This window comes from Typopeltis vanoorti, chromosome 8, assembly GCF_054136105.1.
Source record: "Typopeltis vanoorti isolate ZY-2024b chromosome 8, IOZ_Tvanoo_1.0, whole genome shotgun sequence".
Taxonomy (NCBI): Eukaryota; Metazoa; Arthropoda; class Arachnida; order Uropygi; family Thelyphonidae; genus Typopeltis; species Typopeltis vanoorti.
The window spans coordinates 42,252,679-42,277,567 of NC_143556.1; the positions used below are offsets into that span (position 1 = coordinate 42,252,679).

General features: G+C 36.6%; 1 protein-coding gene across 2 annotated transcripts in view; it reads left to right on the forward strand.

The window, feature by feature from the left end:
* The window catches only part of LOC150103949 (cubilin-like), a 283,125-nt gene that overhangs the window by 237,626 nt on the left and 20,610 nt on the right, over positions 1 to 24,889 (forward strand). For both annotated transcript variants that reach the window (XM_090397190.1, XM_090397189.1), the window contains exon 16: positions 14,904 to 15,050. In XM_090397190.1, coding sequence (XP_090253316.1) covers positions 14,904 to 15,050 — 147 coding nt within the window. The remainder of the gene's footprint in view (positions 1 to 14,903; positions 15,051 to 24,889) is intronic.

Consider the following 24,889-nt stretch of genomic DNA (forward strand, 5'->3'; position numbering starts at 1 on the left):
TGAAACTTTTATTCTATTTAAAACTTTCTTACGTGTTATTCTTTTCAATATGAAATTGAATTTTATCCTGCTCAAGACTAAATAGTGATCACTTCCAATTTCAAATCCTCTGTACACTCTGGTGTCCTGCACCAGCGAGAAAACATCACTATCAACAATAACATAGTCAATGAGACTTTTCTTATTCTTTGCCTCTTCTCTCCATGTGAATTTGTGTACATTTTTATGTTGGAACATGGTGTTAGTAATAATCATCCATGTCCTGAGCAGAAATTCAACAGGAATTTGCCATTATTATTAGCTTTGCTCTTTTCTCTAAATTTTTCCAAAATATTTTTGTATGTCTGACAATCATTTCCTGTTCTGCTATTTAGATTCCCAATAAGGGCCAATTTTTCATTGTGTCAGTTGCTTTTTCTAAAGCCTCAAAAATTCCTCCATTTCTACCTTAGTAGAACCTTCTGTGGGACCATAGTCACAAATAAGTTTCATTGTCCAGTTCCCCATTCTGATATTTGCCCACATCACTCTACTTTAGGCAGCTTGCCATTCAAGACTATTAGCCTCGTATTTAGTGTTGAATACTATGGCTACTCCTTTTCCTTGATTGTCATTTCCTGAATATAACATTTTGTATTTATTGCTTAGAAAGATCTCACCAGTTTTTGCCGTTTTTGTTTGTCACCCCTATTATGTCGATGCGGTGCTTATCCAATTCCTCAGCTAGCTCCATTTCTTCACCATTCAGGCTTCTAATGTTGATAGCACTGATCTTGAACTCTAGTGATGGTTGGTTTTAGGGTTTGTTCAAGTAGCTGACTTTTCGCCGTTTGCCCCAGTTCCCTTGCGAAAACAGCAGGGGCCTTATTTAGCCATGCAACCTCCTAGCCGGCATGAAATTCTATCATGCTGTACCATCATTTGATATTTTGGTTTAAGCCAATAAGAATACAGTTTGGTCAGCTAAATCCCAAATAGCCAGCCCATCCTCCTTTGTTCAGTATCCAAGTAGATACCTAACAGGGCGCATCACGAGAAGGTGAGGATTGGACATTAGGTCAGAAGCCCTGGTCAGTTCTCCGCATTCCTTTAAAGGCTATTTTATGCTCTTTATTTATTTATTATTTTCTAATGGGTAGTTGTGGTGGCTGGGTGGCTTCAGAGGTAAAAACCTGCTGGAAATCTTGTAAAGAGGTTAATGCCACTTTGATGTCATAACTACGTATCATTGCTGTAATATTGTCATTTACATTATGGATGTAGGGTTAGATTATAGCACTGCTAAATTCTGGCTTGTTGGTGTGCAGTTTAGGAGGTATACCTAAAATTTATTAATCATCTTTAGTCCATGCATGTTAAGGATATGTTTGAAGTAACAAAATTCTTTGATCTGTTTATTGATGATACTGGTGATGAGGCAAAATCCATTTCTTAATGTTCTTATACCTTTCTTCTGTAGTCCTATTCTCTAATGAAAGATAGAATTGCTTGATTAACTTTACATTGTTAAAAACTTTCCCAACAAAGATTTCTTCTAGATTAGTCTGTGATCTATCAGGGCTTGTATATTTTGAGAACAGTATCATATCCCAGTGATACTGCTCTTATTACTGAACTCGCCTATCTTTGCCACAAATTTTTATTCATTGGCTATAATCCATCCCCTTCCCCAAATAGATAAAATACTGAATGCCCCCCCCTATTCCTTCTCCCATAATACATAAGATTGAAGCAAAACTATTGCTGTCTCATATACTTGGAGTATCTGAAATGATATCCAAAGTGATAAGTATAAGTTCTATTACATTCAGACTATGTATCAAACTAGCAGGCTGAATGAAGCAATCCTTCATCCACCCTGTACCTAAGAAGGGAAACAAAAGTTAGCCATCTATCCTCCCATTGTTCTCACCTCAGTACTTTCAAACGTGATAGAGAAGATTATCAACAGGCAGTATCTTCACTACCTGGAGACTCATTAGTTAATTAGCAATCACCAATATGAATTCTATCATTCTCATTCTGCCACTGATACTCTAATCTCATCCAGCCTTGGACACAAGCCATGTAAAGATTTGGAGAAACCCATGTGATTACTCGGTATTTCAAAGGCATTCAATCATGTCTGGCATTGAAGCCTCCTGAACAAACTACCATCTTATGATTCTTCTCCTCTACTGTGTGATTGGATTGCGTTTCCTCTCCTCATTTTTTTTTTTTTTATTAATGTTGGAGTACTCCAGTATTCTGTGACTTCGAATCTTATTTATAATTTTAACCAGTGACAATACTTTTCATTCCGCCTCCTCATTCGAGTAAACCTGTAGTACTCAAATGATAGAAGCCTCAAGATATTCCATAACCAGTGACTTAAATACTAATCTGCTTACCATCCTCAAATGGGGTGAAGACAGTTTAGTAAATTTCAGTTCCATAAAAACACAGGCTTGCCTTATTTCCTCAAAGAAAGATTCTGCTTCATTTCTAATGCCAAGAAATTGTGTTCTTTTTTATCGAAGTGTAAGCAAACAAAGTTTGCATGTGAAGTTTCTTCACAACTGGGCTACTTATGTATAGAAGTTAATGACTTCACATTGATTGCCTTAGTATCCCATAATACAAAGCACACATCCTTTCAGGTGTGTATAACATTATGCTTTATGGGAAGAGCCACTACCCACGTCAGTTACGACCCTTATTCAGATGAAAAGTAAAGAGGTTTCATCACAAGCCTAGAGTAATTAGTATAGGGGTGCAAGAAAGCTTGTTAATATTAGAAGAAAGAAAATACAGATGGATAGTATGAGAGAAAGAAAAAAGACCTGAACTCTTTTGTCATCATCATGTAGCCAAAGGCTATCATTTTTTCTTTTTCACCAGTCTCATGCAACTGAACAACCAAAAGACCAGTTGAAACTAAAGCACAAAGATGACTGATACTCAGGTAGTTAGCCTTTTATCTGGGTTAACTGTCTTGAGTTAGCTTTCTCTGCCTGGGATTGCTCCCCAGTCATTCTTGCAGTTGGCCATAAAACCACATTGAACTAAGAGGATGGAACCATTTAAAAAACCTCCCATAGTAAAGATAGACAGAATTTTACCTCCCCCCCCGTGAATATTGCATAATGTTGGTGCTCTACACCACCTAGCCAAAAATTTGTTATCTCCTAGAATGCTTCTTCCTAAACACAAAAATCTGACTGAACAATTTAATTTCCACATCATATAATGAAGCATTTGTATGTCATATTGCTGGTTTTCAAATCCATGTTTCTTCCTAACCTTCCATAAATGGTATTTTAATTCATTAATTATAAAAATCAAAATTCCCTTCCCATTGCCAACAGGTGGTGAATACTGCAAAAAAAAAAAAAAAAAAAAAAAACTGTTGTGTTGAAAGTTATGTAATGCCCAACACATTCCATAATCAGTTTCAAGTATGCAGGGTAAAAGCAGCTGTAGAATTTGTTATACTGTTTCCAATCGGTAACAGATGTCACAGATTAGATCTCTGATGTCAAAGTACTTCCATTTGATGGTATTAACTGGGAGTCAACCATATGTAATTCTTCAAGAAAGATCACGCTTGTTAGGGTATTCTTAGAACTTCAGTAAGTTATGAAACAGTGTTGTTGTCACTACCCAACTGTGGAAGTTTGTGGAGAAAGAGATTCAAGATTTCTTTACACCCAGTTTTGCTGTTATTAATGGAAAGCATGTCAATGCCAGAATGCTGTAACAATCTTAGTTAAGCATAGGATATTGTTATATCAAGGAACAGTCTCAGCTATTGGATATCTACAAGGGTGGTCTGAAAAGTTCTCGGCCTAACAATGAAAAAACAAATTTATAATTTCAAAATTATTTTTCAGCATAATCTCCCTTAAGACTAATACATTTATTCCAGAAAAACGCTGACCAGAGAGGAAGAGTTTGAGTTTTGGGAAGAGATAGAAGTCAGAGAGACAGAGCCAAATCTGGGGAATAGGGTGGATGTTCCAACAATTCATAGTGCAGATCCTTTAATTTTCCCATGGCCAAAACACCTTTGTGGCAGGTGTATTGTCCTAATGGAAGATGATTTTTTTTTTTTTTTTTTATAGTGCAAACCGGGTCTTTTCTCACTAATTTTTTGTCTAATCTGGTTAAAAGATCGGAATAATATTCCCCGGTTATTGTTTTTATGCTTTTTCAAGATAATTAATAAACAAAATGCTTTTAGCATCCCAAAACACCAATGCCATGACCTTTCCTACTGATGGAACCGACCTTGTCTTCTTTCGCACTGAACAAATGGCTTCTGTCCGCTGTTTAGATTCTGGTGAATCCGAGTTTCATCCATAGTAATAAATCGATGCACAAAATCAGTTTTATTCTTGTTAAAATGCCCCAAGCACTGTTTAGAGATTTTCATGCGAGTGTGTTTTTGATCTGCTGTGAGCAATCACGACACCCATCTCGCATAAAGCTTTTTCATTTGTAATTCTTCATGCAAAATATATCCTACATGTTCATTTGAAATGCCTATAGTCTCAGCAATTGCATGCACTTTGACTCGCCAGTCAGCCAATACCATATCTTGCACTTCATCAGTGATTTCTGGTGTTGTTACACTTTTTGGACATCCTTCACGTGGATCATCTTTAAGGCTGGTACGGCCACGTTTAAACTCGGCAGTTCATTTCTTAATTGTTGAAATCGAAGGAGAAGAGTGCCCATTAAATTTTTATGAATTTCGAATGAATTTCTTTTAAACCTTCTTCTACCAAGAATTTCATAATACTCAATTGCACAATACTCAATTTTATCCATTTGAAGGGATACAAATAACACTTTTGCTTCAGACAGCTGTATAAAATAAACTGCTTGATAGAATGACTTGCAATTTCACATGGATGCTTATGACAGATGTACCAACTTGGAAAAAAAATTTTGCCGATAGTATTGCCATCTATGGTTGAGGCAGAGAACTTTTACCACACTTGTATAATCATTTACTCCAAATAGTAGGAGACATAAACCTAGGTAGTACTGCAGAAGGTCTGCAAATGTGTGATAGGTCTGCAACGTTTTATGGATTTTTGAAGCTTTATTTCTTAAATAGCAGAATTTTAACACTGTAAATACAAAGCCTCCATGCTTCTGTGATAGTTGAAGAAATTCCTTTTTAACCTTGTATCAGCTAGACCAAAAAAAAAAAAAAAATGCAGGTTTACTATATAATTGCTTTTCTTCAGCTTCTGTAATGGTAATATTATGTATAAATGAGCATGGATTTGCTGTGGAGTACTATGGATTTAGAAGAAAAAAGAAGCTCAATTGGATTTTTAAAAATAAATTTTTTAATGTCAGAATTTTTGGGATGCTTAAGGGTCAAAGACGTATAACTGAGAGGAGACCTCCACATAGTCTTTAAAGGAATGCGGAGACCCGACCAGGGCTTCTGACCTAATGTCCAATCCTCACCTTTTCGTGGTGCACCCTGTTGGGTATCTACTTGGATACTGAACGAACAAGGATGGGCTGGCAATTTCGGATTTAGCCGACCAAATTGTATTCCTATTGGATAAACCTAAATAGAAAATGATGGTACAACATGACAAAATTTCATGCTGGCTGGGGCGTCGCCTGGTTAAACAAGGCCCCTGTTGTTTTCGCCAGGGAACCAGGGTGAACAGCGAAAAGTCAACTACTGGAACAAATCTGAAAACACACCCCAACTCAACATCACCAGAGTTAAAGATCAGTACTATCAACATAAGAAGCTTGAATGGCAAAGAAATGGAGCTAGCGGAGGAATTAGATAAGTACCAGATCGACATAATAGGGGTGACTGAAACAAAAAAGACAAAAACTGGCAAGATCTTTCTGAGCAATAAATACAAAATGTTATGTTCAGGCAATGACAATCAAGAAAAAGGAGTAGCCATAGTATTCAACACAAAATACGAGGCTCATCTTCTTGAATGGCAGGCAGTGTCGAGTAGAGTGATTTGGGCAAATATCAGAATGGGGAACTGGACAATGAGACTTATTTGTGACAATGGTCCCACAGAAGGTTCTACTAAGGTAGAAATGGAGGACTTTTTTGAGGCTCTAGAGAAAGCTACTGACACAATGAAAAAGGAAAAGTTGGTCCTTGTTGGGGATCTAAATAGCAGAGTAGGAAATGATTGTGAGACATACAAAAATATTTTGGGAAAATTTGGAGAAAAGAGCAAAGCTCATAATAATGGCAAATACCTGTTGTATCTCTGCTCAGGACATGGACTGGTTATTACTAACACCATGTTCCAACATAAAAAAGGGCAAAAATTCACATGGAGAGAAGAGGCAAGGAACAAGAAAAGTCTCATTGACTATGTTATTGTTGAAAGTGATGTTTTCTCCCTGGTGCAGGACACCAGAGTGTACAGAGGATTTGAAATTGGAAGTGATCAGTATTTAGTCTTGAGCAGGATAAAATTGAATTTCATATTGAAAAGAATGACATGTAAGAAAGTTTTAAAGCAAATAAAAGTTGAGCAGCTCTCAGATTTCAACTGTAGACTAAAATACACAAAGATTATTGAAGGAAAAATAAAAGGGTTTGAGAACAGGAACCAAACCTTGGAGATTCAGTGGCAAGCCTTGAAGAAAACCCTGATTGATTCAGCTAGAGATGCATTTGGTGAAGTTGTCTGCAAGGTTAGAAAAATTAGAACTCCATGGTGGACACAGGAAGTTAAATAGGCAATGAAGGAAAAGAAGAAAGCATATCAAAAGTTACTGGCAAATAAGTCAGCTTGTGCTCTTAGAGAATACAGAGACAAATGTAAGAAAGCTAAACACTGTGTAAAACTAGCTAAACAAAAGTCATGGGAGGACTTTGGTAAGAACATAGAAAATAAATATCAAGAAGGTGGCAAAATATTCTGGAGGTTGTTGAAGAAGCTTAGGAATGGAGGAAAGAGTGCTGTAAAAGGAGTTAGAGATGATAAAGGTGAAATGAAAATGGGAGAAAAAGATATCCTTGAAGTATGGAGTAATTACTTTGAAAATTTGCTAAATGAAACAAGCAATGATGACAGCACAGTGATAAAAAAAAAAAAAAAAAAAAAAACACTGACCAGGCATGCAGTCAGGAATACATATCCATACTTGAAGTAGAAAAAGCCATCAAATGCTTGAAATGTGGAAAGCCAGCAGGAATAGATGATATTCGACCAGAAATGCTGAAGTATGGTGGTATAAAAGTCTTACAGTGGCTGCACTGTATAGTTCAGAATGCCTGGACAGAGGGACGAATTCCCAGTGATTGAGAGCTCTACTCCAATCACTGGGAATAAAAAGGGAAATGAAACAATGTGAGAATTACAGAGGTATATTCCTATTGAGTGTTCCTGGTAAGATATATGAAAGTATACTTGAGAAACGGTTGAGAAGAATTGTGGAAGAACAAGCTGGATTCAGGCCTAAAAGAGGCTGTCAGGATCAGATCTTCATTTTATGACGAATAGTTGAGAAATCATCGGAATATAACAAAGATGTGTATTTAAGTTTTGTCGATTTGGAGAAGGCATATGACAAGGTGCCAAGAGAGAAGCTATTCAATACGCTACAGTTATATAGTGTCAATGGGGCATTATATAAAGTAATACTTAGTCTTTATTTGAGTTGTAAGTCATCATCATCATCATCAAATTCCTGCCATGTACCCTCAAGGGGTGTACAGGATATGACAGTACTACATGAAAAAATTACATCATTACTAACTTCCTATCTACAATTTTCCTCCAAATCAGTCTGTTACTTGTCAAGACTCCAACATTATCAGATCTTATATTTCTATCGTCTAAGGCACTTTGTACCGTATCAATCCACCTATATCTTGGTCTTCCTCTGGGTCGTTTTCCTGCCAACCTGGCAGAGAACACTTGTTTTGCTAATCTTTCCTCTCCCATTCTATTTAGTGTCAATGGGGCATTATATAAAGTAATACTTAGTCTTTATTTGAGTTGTAAGTCATCATCATCATCATCATCAAATTCCTGCCAAGGAGTTGTAAGTCAGCAGTTAGAATTGAAGGAAGTACAAGAAGATGGTTTAATATTAAATCTGGTGTGAGACAAGGATGTATATTATCCCCTCTGTTATTCATTATCTATATGGATCACATTATGAAGGAAAGTGGTATTAAACATGATATCAAAATTGGAGATGTTAATGTCAGCTCTTTGCTTTATGCAGATGATGTTATACTTCTAAATAACTCCGTTACAAGTCTGCAAGATTCTCTGACTAAATTGAATAACTGTTGTAATAGATATGGTATGAAGGTCAGCAATAAAAAGACAAAGACAATGAAAATAGGCAGATTTATTGAAAATGTCAACTGTGTTGTGAATGGAGAGCCTGTGGCACAAGTGAAACATTTCAGCTACTTAGGCATGATTTTTAGTGAAGATGGTAAATTAAATATGGAAATAGACAACAGAATCAGCAAAGCTGGTATGGTAGGAAATCAATTGAATAAATTCATATGGAATAAGAGAGAAATTAGTCGGAACACTAAATTAGCTGTATACAAGACAGTGTTCAAACCAGTTTTAACTTATGGATCTGAGAGCTGGGTCAGAAGTAAAACACTTGACCAAAGACTAGAGATCGCAGATATGAGAGTCCTGAGAAAGATTAGAGGCATGAACAGATGGCATCAATGGCAATATCATAGTAAAAATGAGAATATTAGGAAAGAACTTGACATTGTCAGCATCCAGGAATGCGTTAGCAGAGCTAATCTCAGGTGGTATAGTCACTTAAACAGAATGGGCGAGGAACGATTTAGCAAAACAAGTGTTCTCTGCCAAGTTGGCATGAAAGCGACCCAGATAAAGACCAAGATATAAGTGGATTGATACGGTACAAAGTGCCTTAGACGATAGAAATATATGATCTGATAATGTTGGAGTCTTGACAAGTAACAGACCTATTTGGAGGAAAATTGTAGATAGGAAGTTAGTAATGAAGTAAATTTTTCATGCAGTACTATCATATCCTGTACACCCCTTGAAGGTACATGGCAGGAATTTGATGATGAAGAAAAATTTTCTTCAGTAATTCTAAGATCACTCAACAGGATCTCATCGCTGTTCAGAGCATTTGCAAAAATGGAAGTCTGTTTTTATCATTCTGTTCACTGATATCTTAGAATTACAAAAAAGATTTTCATCCAGACATTAGAAAATTAATTTTGTGAGACAATCAGTTTTACATTTGTTAGTAAGATTTTTTCTCTTTATCAAAAAAAAAAAAAAAAAAATTAAATTTCCATACTAGCGAATTGAAGGAAAGGCAATGGGTTCTCCAGTCTTTCCTACTCTTGCCAGCCATCGCATGAAGTATTTGAAGAGAGCTTTTACTTCCATTTCTTTCATATGGTTCTAGTTGTGGATAAGTAATTTTTTTTCCTCAGTTAGGAACTATTTTGCTGTCAGAATTGCAAGTCTTTTGTTTCTTGTTTTCTTTTCTTCATTCTAAGACAAATGGCCAGCAGCCTGCAGTTTACAGAAAGAAAACATCACAAGGAGATTTGACAATGCTGTATCCCAGCATTGTTTTCAAAAGATAGATACCATCAGAACTTTGGTTTATCAATCTTGCACAACCTGTACTCCACAGAAGCACTTTTATAACAAAGACTTCAACACATTAAATCTATGTTTCTCTCTCTAATGCCTATAACCCTAGCATTTACAGATAAATTGAACATACTATGGCATTTTCTCCCCAGAAATACATTCTTAGGTCTTATTTTTTGTACATCGAAATATTAAAGAAATTACCCAGCTTTCTTCATTCTTTAAATCTGCACATTTCCTTTCCTTCAATTCAAAAGTTGCATCTTCCCTGTGCTCTCAAAAGACTAATTTCTTTTGCTATCCAGTCTAGGAATATGTCAAATTCCTTATTCTTAGACTTTTTTTTTATATTTGATCCACACATGAAAAGCCATAAGACCTATAGCACATTAGTCCTGTATCTGGGCAAGAGAAAAAGAAGAAAGCTGCAATCTGTTCACATTTTGCTTGAACAGCTGAGGGTTGTAATCTTTGGAGAAGGCAGAATGGGGGAGACTGCTCCAAAGGACAGAAGTAGATGGGATGAAAGAGGAGGCAGCGAAGTTGGTTTGGTGAGTTTCAAGATGGACTGCAAAAGTGTGTTGGTTAGCATTGGCTCTTGTTTTAATGATTTTGGAGGAGGGCGGAGGAATAAGCCAAATCAGCAGAGCACTGTCCATGAAAGTATCTGTAGAAGAGGCATAAAACAGAAACTTGAAAGTATGAGAGAGGGATTTAAGTGGGTATGTGAGAGAGGGAACATTAATTAGTTAGATTGCCCTCTTCTGGAGAGAATCAAGCAATCTTAGGAAGGATTTTGGCTCCACCACAGATATGGGAGCAGTATTCCATGACTGGGAGCATTTGGGCTTTGTATAGAGTTAGCAGTTGTGAAGTAGTTTTTGTGCGAAAATGTACACCAAGTTATTTTGGTGGCTGTGGAAGCTGTAGTTGAAATGTGGTTGTGCCAGGAAAGATCGGAGGTGCAGGTCAGTCCGAGTAGAGAAATCTGATCTGTTTGTATATCTCGGTATTACTGAAAGTAAAGGGGAGGGAAGTGAGCTGTTTCTTGTGAGATCAAACAGGACTGAGTTTTGGTGGCATTGAAGTTTACATGGTTGTCACTGGTCATGGTAGATCTTGAGGATTCAAATACTCGAGCACTACAAGGTTTGTTGAATGAAAAGGTGAAATGGAGTGTACTGTCATTGGCAAAGCTATGGATAGGATTGAAAGTTTGAGAGCAGGTCATTTATATACAGGATGAAGAGTGTGGGTGAAAGAACAGAACCTGGAGTACTCGTGCATTGGTGGAGAAATCTGAGGAGAGAGAACCGTCCCCCCCATGATATGTTGTGAACATCCAGTGAGAAAGTTGGTGATCCAGTTGCAGAGTGAGGAAGGCAGCGTATAGGATATCACTTTGTTAAATAGGCCCTTGTGCCATATCCAATCAAATGCCTTTGAAATGTTGAGGGCAACCACATGAGTTTCTTGATTCCAGAAGTGGGTGGTTAAAATCAGTTGTATATTGCGAGTGGCAGAATCCAAATGGCTGGTCACTGATTAGTTGGTATAATTCTAGGTATTTCAAGTTGCTTTTTGACGACCTTTTCCATAATATTTGAGAGAACAATTAAATGATAGTTCATTGGTTCACCTTTTATTTGGGATGGGTTGGCCTGCTTCAATGTGATAGGGTAGATGCCAGTTGAATAGGATAAATTGAAGAAGTGATACAGGATAGGTATTAGTTCTGGAGCACAATTTTTTTTTTTTTTTTTTTTTTTTTACGCAATAGTTGGGATACAATCGGACCAGATGCCTTGTTTGTGTTCAGGTTATTGAGGGTTCTTCGGATTTCTTTTTTGCTGGAAGACTATGGGCAACGCAAAGGGAGCCATTCTTGGTAGTGTGGAGGGTCACCAATGCAGGAATTCGAAGAGAAGAATGATGCAGTAAGTTGGCCTTGTCTTTAGGTAAAGTAACTACAGTATCATCCAGATGTTGAGAGTGATGGAAATCTGGATGGACAGAAGTTGTGCCCGGTAGCCTTGTCAAGGGACGAGAAGGTGGAACTGCCATTTGGGCAGGAAGCAAGGTTTTCATCATTTTGGCCCTTTCAAAGTCTGACTTGGACTTGGTGATGATTCTTTTGCAACAGTTGCGAGCTGCAGAGTGAACAGCTGGAGTTTTGGTCTTGAGCCATTTCTGGTAGGCAGAGGTGTTTTCTTTTACAGCATTGGCATGCTTTTTTGAGAATCAAGGCTAAGATTTGGAGTGGAATGAGGGATGAGAACCTTCATTCCTGTGAAGATGATTTCTGTTATTTGATCTGAGCAGGTGTTTGGATCAGAAGAACTGAAGCAGTAGTCAGACCATGGGAAAGAGGAATAGAAGTCATGGAGTTCCACCCTTGCAGTTCCAAAGGGCACAAGATTGTGAACTAGTGGGTGAAGGTTGTTCTGTGGCAAAAGAGAATTGTATGAGGTTGTGGTCCAAGTTACCAGGAGGAGAACCAACAACCACAATACCTGGAAGGTTAGCTTCTTAAGAAGAGGTCAAGTGTGTTGGCAAATCAGAGGGGGGGGGGGGTTGTCAGGTATTCTGGTAGGAAGATTGATGATCTGAGATAGGTCATTCTTTCTTTTAAGGTTACACGGTGATCAGCATTCATATTAATTAAATTAGGGAAACAAAACACACGTGTTAAAAAGATTATTTTACTGATTACAAATAAAATAATAACTTTACGTTTCGACCCCTGTATTGATATAGGGGAAACAGGACGAACCATCCCAATCAGAAAGGATGAACACAAACGTCACAAAATACCTCCATTTTGGAAAAACCGGCCTTTCTGACCATGCACTCCAAACATACCACAGAATTGACTGGAAAGGTACCAAGTCCCTACACCGCACCAAAACCTGGTTTGAGCGTAAATTCAAGGAAGCATGTGAAATGCTCAAACATGATCCGAATCTGAATAAAAATGATGGTCTAACAATCCCAAGAATGTGGAGGACCCATCTACAACCTTCATAGCAAAAATCTCAATACAAGACCCAGTGAAGTGTTTTTTTTTTTTTTTTCTTCCTTGAACATTCAATAGCAACCTGGACAAATCCAGAAGATAATCGTAATATAACTGTATAATTCCAGAAGAAGCCTAGTACATGAGGACTTCAGCAGAGTTTATTGTAGTTTTTTTTTATTTATTTATTTTTATTTATTTATTTTTTTTCACTAGAGGGCAGCCTAAGAAAAAAGATTAGTTAACAACGTAGATGTAATTTACTTGTGTAGTGTGCAACAGCAGGTGGCTTGTTCTTATACTTCTGAATGTATCCTTCTGAAGATGACCTCAATACAGGGGTCGAAACGTAAAGTTATTATTTTATTTTGTAATCAGTAAAATAATCTTTTTAACACATGTGTTTTGTTTCCCTAATTTAATTAATATGAATGAGAGAGGTCATTCGTGATGGCAAACACTTCAGCCATGCCTGCTTGGTCTGTGAAAATGGAGAAAGAGAACCAATGTGAGTTGTAGACATTGAAGTCCTCAAAAAGAATGTCTCACTATTGAGGTATTTCGACCGCAGAAAGTTGGGCTTTAAAGAGAGATATTTGAAGAGGTCAGAGTGGTTGACAGTTTGGAGAGTTATAGAGAGAGCATATGAAAAGGGCAGGTCGGTTTGGTAAAGACATTTTGAGCCAAAACAGATCAAACAGTGGGAATTCAAGGATGTGCTGTCTCTAGCATGGTATGTTAGTTCTGATAGCTGCACAAGATGTCACCCTTATAGTGGATAGAGCTGTGTAATGTGTAGTTTGGGCAAATGAGATGGACTTCTGATGGGAATAGTACTTCTGGCTGTTGGGATTCTGATGGGAATAGTACTTCTGGTTTAGATAACTGTACATGGTGGTGCACATCATTTATATTGCTGTTTAGACCATGGATGTTGGTGAAGTGAAGGTGGAAATTTTTTTTGGTAAGAATTAATGTTGGTAGGTTGTTTCATTGGATTTTCGATGTTTTTTTGTGTGTGGATTTTTTTTAACTATTTTTGTGGGTGAATTTTTGAGATCTACAGTAAAATTGCATTTCTTTGGGTTGTGGTTCATTTGTATTTTGTGAGGAAGAGATAAAGAGGAAGTGGGGCATGCAATGAAAGGTTGCAGAGTAGCAAACATACCACCCACACAGCGGGAACTCAGTCTCCTGTCTATGCATGGCCTCGACAGTTCCCTTTGCAGCCACAGAGTATTTGGTCTCCTTCCAGCGATGAACTGGCAAAATAAATACGTGACTGCAAGATTTGACACTGGCTGATCGGAAAGGCTCCAGATTCGTTTCTAACTGGTTCAGTTCCCAGCAACTGGCCTGCAGAACCGTTTTATTGCTGTACCCTTGAATGAGGGAGGGTCCTGGTCTGCCATAGTGAGATTGGTATATCGGATATCACTCACCGCATGTTGGAAGAATTGAGGGGGGGGGAGAAAGAAACCGGAATCCTTGTTCTAGTGACCAAACATGGCTGCTGTAGCCACTTCAGGTCTCTAATAAGCAAATTGGTGGTAATTCACTGAGTGATGAAAGACATCTACCACCTAGAAGTCTGTTTGGGATTTCCTACAGCTAGGTAGATATACTTTTTTGGAGGCTATGCTCAGCAGGTTCGCTAAAGCCCCCCCCCCCCCAACATTTGTGGAAACAGGCTATACTGCTTGAAGGTAGGGATGACTTTACCTTGAAAGATTGACAATATACACTTGGAAATGTGTCAGGAGTATGACATATAAAACGATGTTGTGTGATGTCTTTTGATACAGATCCATTGGAACACAACTAGTCTTTTACTGCACTTATTTTGTATGAGAAAGACTATGTATGAAAATTGCTTTGAAGCTATGATCATCAGCCAAACTTAAAATCAGAATAACTGGCTTATGCTGTGCCACTTTTCAGAGGCAGTAAAGGGTAATACCAATGTTCTCATGCTGCTTGGCTGTTAACCCCTTTATTGTGAAGATAGTCATGAAACCTGGATGAAAATTCTGCTTGTATTAATCAATTTTATAGAGGAAAAAATAGTTTTTACAAATTTAGGAAAAGCCACCACATGAATGTGAAACATATTTATTGGTTGTGAAGTTTTTGTAAAAAAATTTAATTGTAAATTATATTTGTATTCCTTAAAATCTAGCATTTTTCTTTTTCCACAAAGTAGTTCAAGTTGTAATGTAATGCTACCATAAAGCATAATCTGAAACTTGTAATATCTTTCTTTTTAGCATGTAATAAGTCAATGCAGTGTGAAAATGGTTTATGCCTTCATCCTGATTGGCGCTGTAATGGTAAAAATGACTGTGGTGACTACAGTGATGAAAAGAATTGCACTATAATTCCTGATCATGGAGGAAGTCCTGCAGAAAGTGGTAGTATGTAACTTTTCTATTTTGATTATATTTAAATCTTTTGTTTGAATGCAGGTTGTTTTTACAACTCTGATTTTCATTATTAGAATATGGAACCTAAAAGGCTGCAGTCTTATTTTAATTATGGATCTAAAGGATAAAGGATATTATTTATCTCTAAGATTAATTATGTTTTCTTTCATTATTAAGACAGTATTTCTCCATGGTATATTATTTTAAAATTTGCATCAGCTCCAGCTATAAAATAAATATTATAAATATAAAATAAATTTTAAAAAAATTATTATAAAGCCATCATTCTAACAGTTAAGATATCTTTTCCATGTTCACTGAGGGTACTTTAGAACTAAATGACATAGTCATAATCTGTTGTCTACCTTCCTTATGTGTAACTGTGTTCACATGCATCTTATGATCCTCAGACCTATGTGGTATCAAAAGATTTATTGCAGACTCTTTATCTAAAGCTTGCTTGATGGTGACCAAAGTGAAATATTCAGCTTAATTTTTTTTATCTCTAGATGTCTCTTTCTTCCATTAAATCAAAACATTAGTGATAATCAGTGTTTAAGCATTTATACTGAATATTTTTGTTTTAATTTAGCAAATATATATAAAAATACTGAACTGGATGCAGCATTAATGTATTTCTAATGTTCTCTCTCTCTTAGGTGCAGATTTGAACAATACCATTTTACTTTTTTTTTGAAATGCATGAAATGTTTAAATTGAGATCTTTTCTTGATTATGTAAAGATGGAAACTTGCTTCTTGCTGAAGACTTGAGTTCAGGTCCCAATTTACTAGGGTTCAATTTCAAATTGAAATCTCAAGTGGAATGGTGTTATATGCCCAATTAATTTCCTTAATGTGACACCGTGACAACCTTGTTTATTGTTGTAGAAAGTATGTTGAATGTATATAGCTTTTAATGTTCCAGGGAATGACAGTGTGTACTAGAATATTACTTATAAAAAACTTTAATTAATACTAAATTGGCACATATTATCTGCTCCACCAAAGACCAGCCACATCCCCTAGACTTCCTAGGAGTATATCCCTTGCAGTTGTATGGCCAAACAGGCAGGACAGCCAATACCAGGATATCTGAACACAAGGACTTTCTGACCATGCTTTGAACACCCACCACAGGGTATGCTGGAAGAAGGCCACTCTATTACACCACATCAAATACAAATATGAAAGACTATTCATCAAATTTTCCTCAGCTTTAAAAAACTTTCCAAACCTCAACAAATTTGGGTGCATGAGACTGCCTCAAATCTGGGAAGCATACATTCTCATCAGCCAATAGAACCCAATTTAGCCCACTAGGGGGACTAGTGGGCTAAATTGGGTTTAGGACTCTAGGCCCAATTTCTGTTGATTTATTCAGCCTCATTTGCTCAGTGTTAGTGCCTGCATACACATTATTTTTTTGTGATCCCTGATGCTGGCAATGTAGCATCTTCGAAATATAGGAACGTATTAGTTTTTTATAATTAATATTCTAGTTAACATTGTCATTTCCTGAAAAATTAAAAGCTACCTTGTTTAATGGAAGCAAAGCAGAATCACAGGATCTAATCCTCACACTGATATGCTCTGAAAATTGACTTATTTCAAAATATGCTTAATTTTTTTTTTTTTAATTTTTTGGTTCCCCAAAAATGTTTGTGATATTTAGAAAAAGATAATCTGTTTAATATATGACAGCTCTTACATATATCGAGATAGGCTAAACTTTCCTTCATTTAAAAAAGTCCATATAAAGAATCTTCTTGTCATGATGGGAGTTGAACTCAGGTCTTTAATCAAAAGTATTTCCAAATGCACATCACTAGGATGTTGAGGAAATTCTAGTTCTCCATCACATTTAAACAATGGAACAAACTTTTCAGTTTCTTACCTTTCATGAAGGAAAAAGCTCGTTTTCTTTACTTGGTATGATGGTGGCGTAATGTCCTAGACGGCCACTGTAGAATAACTTGGAGCCACCTAATATACCTGGAAGGTGTCACTTGATATACCTGGAAAGAAAGTAGTTATTCTAATTTCTTTGTAGTAGTAATGTGGTTATTCTTAGAGGAAGGAGATAAAGGATACTATTTTCCAGAAAAGCATGATGTTGTTGAAATGTTTATTTCCACTTGGTTATGTAATTTTTTGGCATCTTTCATTGATGTATGAGGTTGTAGTTTGACCATACTTTTTTTTAGTGTGTTTATATGTATATTGAGATGGCATTGCTTTGGTTTGGGAAAACACTGTGAAGCATGCAAAAGGGATTTGCCAGTCTGTCCATTAAAGAAAAAAAATATTTGATAGAGAGACATAATGGCCATTAAAATATCTAAGTGGCAGTGGCTAAGTCATATTGTATGAACACTCAAATTATATTATGAAAGGTACTCCAGAGATGGAAAGAAATCATTGGGAGGATGAAATTAAAGTGTTGGCTGGAGTTCAGTGACATAGGAAAGCTCAACATAGGAAAGAAGAGGCCTTTGCCCAGCAGGTGGACAAAAAGTGGTTTATGAAGAATATTTCTGATTTTAGTGAATATTTAATCTATTTGAGCCAAGGACCATCTTGCAAATAATTTGATAGGATTTAATCGGCATATCATTAAGAGATGCCTTAGTAAATTTTATGCCAAGACTTGCTTATGTCTACATGTATCTTTTTTAAAATGGGATATGAAATGAATTGGGTTTTGATATTGGAATCTGTGTTTCTCTTTCCTGTGATGACCATCTTGGCCATCTGTTTTCAGTTTGTATTTTAAATATACTCTAGATGCATGGAGGTTAACTGTATGTCTGGAGTTTCTTTTTGATATCATTGAGCTAAAACTGTTTTATCTAGTGTGTATATTTATTTTTTATTTTTACTATTATTAAAACACTTAAGGAAATTGCACAATGTAGTTAAGGATATAAATTAAATTAAACTTTAATAAATATTTTCCGATATTTCGGCAATGTCACATTGCCATCTTCTAAAGGAACTTACACAAAAAAAAGCACGTGCACGTAGGCACTACAAACACAGTAACTGGGAATGAAGAGATGAAGCTATTGTTATATAACCGCGCTAGCTACGCGAACAAATCACCGCCACGCGGTCGCTCTTAGCGGACATTAATGAAGCTATTCGTGCCGCCGAAGATGAGCTTTCGTGTACTTTGAACCACGAACTTTGGTCGATTTTACATGACATCTCATGTACCGCTGCCGAAAAAGAATTTAAAAAAATACGAGGCCGACAGATGAAAAAGTTCGAGAAATTAAAAAAGAACTCTACCGTCCTTCCAAAACCTGCTACCAACACGGCAATCAACCTTTCTTCAGTCACCCTGAAGCCTGAAGCAATCAACGCGCTGTCACGTGGCCACAACTTCGCGATTGCTCCCAAAAAAAATACCCAGTGAGGATATTATGATCCAGATCGAACGCGGAATCCGCCACCTTCCACATCAAGTCGCCAACAGTGTGAGACTGGATGTAGCTTGTGTCCTTTCCAAAGCAGTCCCACCAAAATCCAACATATCCAACAAGGAATATAATACTCTACAGGAAATGAAGAATAATAAAGAAATAGTTATCACCAAAGCAGATAAGGGAAACGCAACTGTAGTCCTTAACCAAAAGGACTACACAGGTAAGCTGAATGCTCTTCTCTTAGATCAGGCTACTTACCTCCCCATCAATTACAATCCCACCAACTCTCAAATTAGAAAACTTCACAGGCTCCTTAAGAGAGTCACTTCTTGGGGCCTGTAGAAGTTACCAACAGATTAAAGCCATTTAACTCTATACCCCCCCCCCCGTATTTACGGACTCCCAAAAATACATAAAGAAAATGTGCCATTACGTCCCATAGTGGATGGCATTGATTCCCCCACATACAAATTAGCTAAACATTTGGCCAAAGAGCTCACACACTATACTGGCAACACACCATCACACATAAAAAACTCAGCCCATTTCAAAGCCAGCATAGAAAACCTTACACTCCAACATACTGACGTAATGGTCAGCTTTGACATCTCCTCTTTATTCACAAATGTCCCACTCAAGGAAACTCTAGAGGTAATCCAAGCTAAATTTTCTCCCGATATCTCAGCCCTATTTCAGTTCACAATGAACTCGGGCTATTTCGTTTGGCAAGGAAAATTCTACAAACAAATAGAGGGGACAGCCATGGGTTCACCACTCTCCCCACCCTTGGCCAATTTCTTTATGGAGACCTTTGAAGAAAAAGCCTTAGCCTCTGCCCTACAAAAACTAACCATATGGCTTCGCTACGTTGATGATGTGTTCGCTATTTGGCCACATGGCTCTGAAACACTTCTCTCCTTCTTAACACACTTAAACAACCAACACCCCAGAATCAAATTCACCCTGGAAAAAGAGGAAAAAAACAGCCTCCCTTTCCTAGACACACTAGTCACCCACCAGCCTAATGGAACCTTGGTTTTCTCAGTTTACAGAAAACCCACCCATACAGACAGATACATTCACCAACAATTCCCCCCCCCCCCTCACAACAATATGGAGTAGTGAAAACACTATACAACAGGGCTAAACTAATCTGTTCAAACGACTTGGCCCTAAACACTGAACTAAATCACATCCTCAACACTTTCTCAGCCAATGGCTACCCCCCAAAAAAAAGTCCAAAAAATATTAGAACCTACAAACCACAGATCCCCTCCCCCCTCCACAACAAGGATTACTCTAAATCCATCACCATTCCTTACATCTGAGGCACCTCGGAAAAGATTACCAAAATCTTAAAAAAGCATGACCTGACCTGTTACAAACCTTACAGAAAATTGGCATCCCTTATCCACTCCACTAAAGACCAACCACTTCCCCTAGACCTACCTGGTGTATACCAGGTCCCTTGCAGTTGTAATCTGTCTTACTTTGGCCAAACAGGCAGGACAGCAAATATCAGAATTTCTGAACACAAGGACTACATCCGGTTTCACAAGTACAGCCATTCTGGTCTTGCAGACCATTCTCTGGATACACGCCACAGAATACGGTGGAAGAAAGCTACAGTAATACACCGTAGCAAATACAAATTCGAAAGACTATTTATGGAATCAGCCTCAGCCCTAAGAAATTCTCCAAACCTCAACAAATTTGGTTGTATGCGACTGCCCCAAATCTGGGAGGCTTACATCAGCAGACCTTCAGCCCAACGGCCAAGAACACCTACTTAGCCCGCTAGAGGGCACCATCAGGACTTTTAGGAGAACAATAGCTTCATCTCTTCATTCCCAGTTACTGTGTTTGTAGTGCCTACGTGCACGTGCTTGTTTTGGTGTAAGTTCCTTTAGAAGATGGCAATGTGACATTGCCGAAATATTGGAAAATATTTATTAAAGTTTAATTTAATTTATATCCTTAACTACGTTGTTCAATTTCCTTAAGTGTTTTAATAATGCATAACCAACGTATAAGCCTGTCTACGAGTATTTTTACTATTGTTTTAATTATTTGGTATGTTGTGACCAAACATTTGCTAGCTAGCTATAATGCATTACCTAAGTCATGTACTAGGTAAAACAACCTGGCCTGATGATGATAAAAAATAAATTATTAATATGACCATCGACATATATATATATATATATATATATATATACACACACACCTGTGGAGTACCGAGAAATAGATAAATCCAGAAAATCACTTAGTTAATAATAGATGGCCAAGACATCCCAATATTTGGACTATTCAGATGCTTAGCAAAATGATTATCATAAGGAAAAAATTGGATATACAGATTCCAGTATCAAAAATGCAACACACTTCATATCTGTGGTAAAAAGTAACACCTGAATCTTTATTCATTAACATACTCCTTAATGATGCATTAATTAAAAATAAATTCCCATCAGACTATTTAAATCTTATAATGCTCTGTGGATATTATAAATCTTTTACATGGATTCTCCTTTTCCTTCTCTAATCAGCTTCCTTTTTTACAGAAACTTTGTTACTTTATACTTTACTTTATAAAAACTTCTTTACTATTTAAATCTTATAATGCTTTGTGGATATTATAAATCATTTACATGAAATCTCCTTTTCCTTTTTTAAAGAAAAATTTGGACAAAGGCACAATACTCAGCACCACTGAAATTGTGCATCTGGTTTTGTTGCACATAAGATGTGTGCAATTTGGTTCTCATGGCCTAAACATGTTAAATGTTATAACTCATCTAAATAAACATTATCAGTTTACTATTGTAATCACAGTTAACCCATTTCTTTCCACTAGTCATTTGAAACCCCTTCCCCTCCCCTGAAAGAACACTTATTCATAGTCTACAGAAAATTCACTAGTGCTTTTAACAAATACTTAAACTTCTCTGCTTCTCCTTTCCCCCTCCAAATAAAGCTTCTTAAAGTTAGCAAGATATATTTATTCCAGTAAGGAATTACTTAAGAAGAAAGAAAGAAAAACTTATTAAAAAACATTCTTTTCCAATAACAGTTCCATACTACTTCATCCAAAAAACTAAATCAGTTTACTTGGATAGACTCGGAGAGTCTTAGTTAGAAAATGTCGTCTGCAGAGGTTTGCATCAATAGTTACCTATTCTTTTTCTTGTAAATTACTTGTAGGATTTTTTTCTTTGTGTGTGTGTGGGAGTTTTTTTTTTTTTTTTGTAGAGAATTATGTGATTCCAACTCACAAAAGGTTGTATTAATGCTGTAGGTGGGCTAAAGATTTTTTTTTTTTTTTGTATTTTTCACATAGTCTAGAAACTCTATTCTAGAGACCAAATGTGGAACTTTTCAAGCCACTCTCCAATAAGTGGATGCAATGGTTTCGTACTAGACATTAAAATTCATCTGCCACCTAAAGACAATCGCAAACATCCATGCCTATGGCAATGGCAGGATTCAAACCCATAGCCTGTTGGTTGGAGAGTGAGTATATTATTTAGATTGGTTCAAAAAGAACCAGTCAAAAGGCACTTGTCAATGCATTTTTGATTAATGTATTTTTGCAAAGTATTAAATGCGTTGTGCATTTGTTAACTATTTATTTGGATAAGTTCTGTGTTCAAATCAGATATTGAAAGAATGCAAAGTATGATTTGAATGTAGAATTCAATTGATGGTGAGAAATTATTGAAGGAAGGAAGGGATGGCATGAGTTCACCTGCAGCAGATAGGGGCATATTAGCAGAATGATTTCTCATGAATAAGAAAAATTATTGTGAAAGTGCAGTGTTACACCTGATATCTTGAAAATATAGTATTCTCAGTTATCATGGTGTAACACGAAAAACAAATAACATAAATAAAAACCCCTGCATGAAAAGAATAATTTAATATTATTGCATCCAGTATAAATTGAGTAAAATGTAAAGGTCTATTGTTTAGTTAAGGTAACAAACGAAAGGAATGTATTAAGATGTATTATGACTAAACAAGGAATTTGTATTAAATAAGTAGCTAACTAAGAATTAATATAGTAATGCGATTAAGAATGAAAGAGTTAAGTCCATAAATATAAAAGAATGAGTCATGAAATACACTATGTAAGAGGCTACAGATTAAGCATTAAGTAGAATTCTGAGAAAAGGTTTAAAAAGGGGTTAAGATAGAGGCTAACAAGAAAAATAACGGAATATCGCTTAAGGCCTATACCTGGATAGAAAATTCATTACGAGTTGCCGATCAAAATGACGTATGGCAGCCAAATGCTACCCAATTGGTAGACAAACGGAAAACAAGCAGGAGGTGGGAAAAAGAAGTAAGAAAGAGCGCCGTTAGGAGAGCAGCTATAAAAGGGTTGGTAACCTCCCCTTTCAGAACTTGAATAGGCGGAAAGGAGACTTGAGGGGGAGTCGGCTTGGCTTTTGGGTTTTTTCGAGGAGTAGGCTCTCTTGGGCCTTAGTTTGGTTTTCGAGTGGACTTCATGGTGTTCCTGAGTGGAGAGATATGGCTTATATCCTCATGCCACAACAAGGAATCGAAGGTGAGCGGGAAAGCTATTCCCGTATTCCTATGTAGAAAGCAAGATATACCAAAGAGCCATAGGAAGCTGTGAAAATATCGATGTCCTCGTTTCGGATAGTACAGCCGATGGCACAGATGTTTATATGGCCCTGAATTCCAAGAAGTTATACAAGCAAGTCCGTTCAGTAGAAGGTAAAGGCCCGTAAGTGAAGCTAAAGAAAGGTATTGTGAACTTTGTCTTATGTTAACTAAAAGTTGTTTGTGATAGGTACCATTGTCATAATTCGGAACTGTTAAAGTGATTAGGGAGAAATTATAATAGGACTTTAGAATTTGATAGAGTGATAAAAGGTAAATTAGCTAGTGTTGATAATTTTTGAATATTTAATTGTCCTAAGAATCTTGAGTGCCTACTACTTTGTAAAAGGAAAGTTAATGACATAGCTGTGTATTAATGAAGTAAATGGTTTTGTTAATATTGAATTAGATTAGAGCGAATTAAGTAATCAAGTAGCCTGAGGAATGTGAATGCCTAGTGTGATGTGTAGAGAATCGGAATTGTCATAAGTATGTGCTAGAATACCTAATATCTTTGTTAATATACTTGAAGCTGAATAACCTAATGATATGTGGTGATCTAATTATTCCATGTTAAGTGATTTCGTGTTTTGTATGAAAATTTGTGGCGGCATGATCGTAGTAACTCTTGTCGAATCATAGCGCTACTACTTGTATTAAACTAATTTTAGTGTGTAAGTAATTTAGTTGAGTATTTTGATATGTACCATGCTTAGAGAAATAATAAACCTTTTATTTAATGATGAAGAAAGTTGTCTGATATTGCTATATCCAATGCACCGCTTAGAAACCTTCGAGCCTAACCACGCGGGGAATTAATGTTAAGAAACAGGAAGCTTAAGGAATTAATGTTGAGTAACGAGAAATAGTGTCACGACTGCAATAGTAGCATTTTCAGATATTTGAGTTCCTTTCTCTGTTTATGTACAAAATAACTTAAACTAATATCCCAAAGGGCGCAGTTAAAATAGAAATACTAGGGATGCTACGGGGAACAGTAGCTCAGATATTGGTAGAAACTTTGATGATGTTTTGAAAGTAGAAGTTAGGAGAATATAGACGAAAGCAGTTTGTAAAACAAGATAAACAAAAATCGTAAGATAGGGACATAACAGCAGCATGTTTAATCATAAAAAGAGCAAAAAAAAAAAAAAAGCGAGTGAGCTTATGAAAGGAGCCAGTGAAAATAATATGAACAATGTGTAAAACAGGCAGAGGGAAATTGTGATTGAATAATCTTATTATAATGTTGTAATGATATGGAAGAGTTGGGGATTGATAAGAAAGAGGAGGAAGTGCAAGTAGAGACAAATGAAGAGTAGTAATAAACTTAATATATATAAGGATGTGAAAGCGAGTGAAGATATCTGCAAGGAAAGATATATTGATATGTATCGATGAGGTTGAGGAATTAAGGAAGATGCAGAGTTAGATCTAGAGAAGAGATTGGTTGTGGAAAGTGGAAAAAGAAAAATAGCAGTGAAAGGTAAATTGATAGGTGTCAGAAGAGTGCTAACAAGTATTGTAGTTAGAGAGGGATAGAAGCATAGTGTTGGGAGATATGTTAAAATAGAGTAGAGTTAAAGATATGGGCATAGGATAAGAATACGAACTTAAGGCTCACGAGACAAGGAAGTGAAGAAGAACTGACTACATTTGTTAGAATGAATGATTGATTGAAAAGGAAGTATGAATGAGGTAGTATGGGATTTGGTTGTTAGAGACAGCAAAGTAAAAGGATGAGGGATATGATGGCAAGCAGCTGAGAATG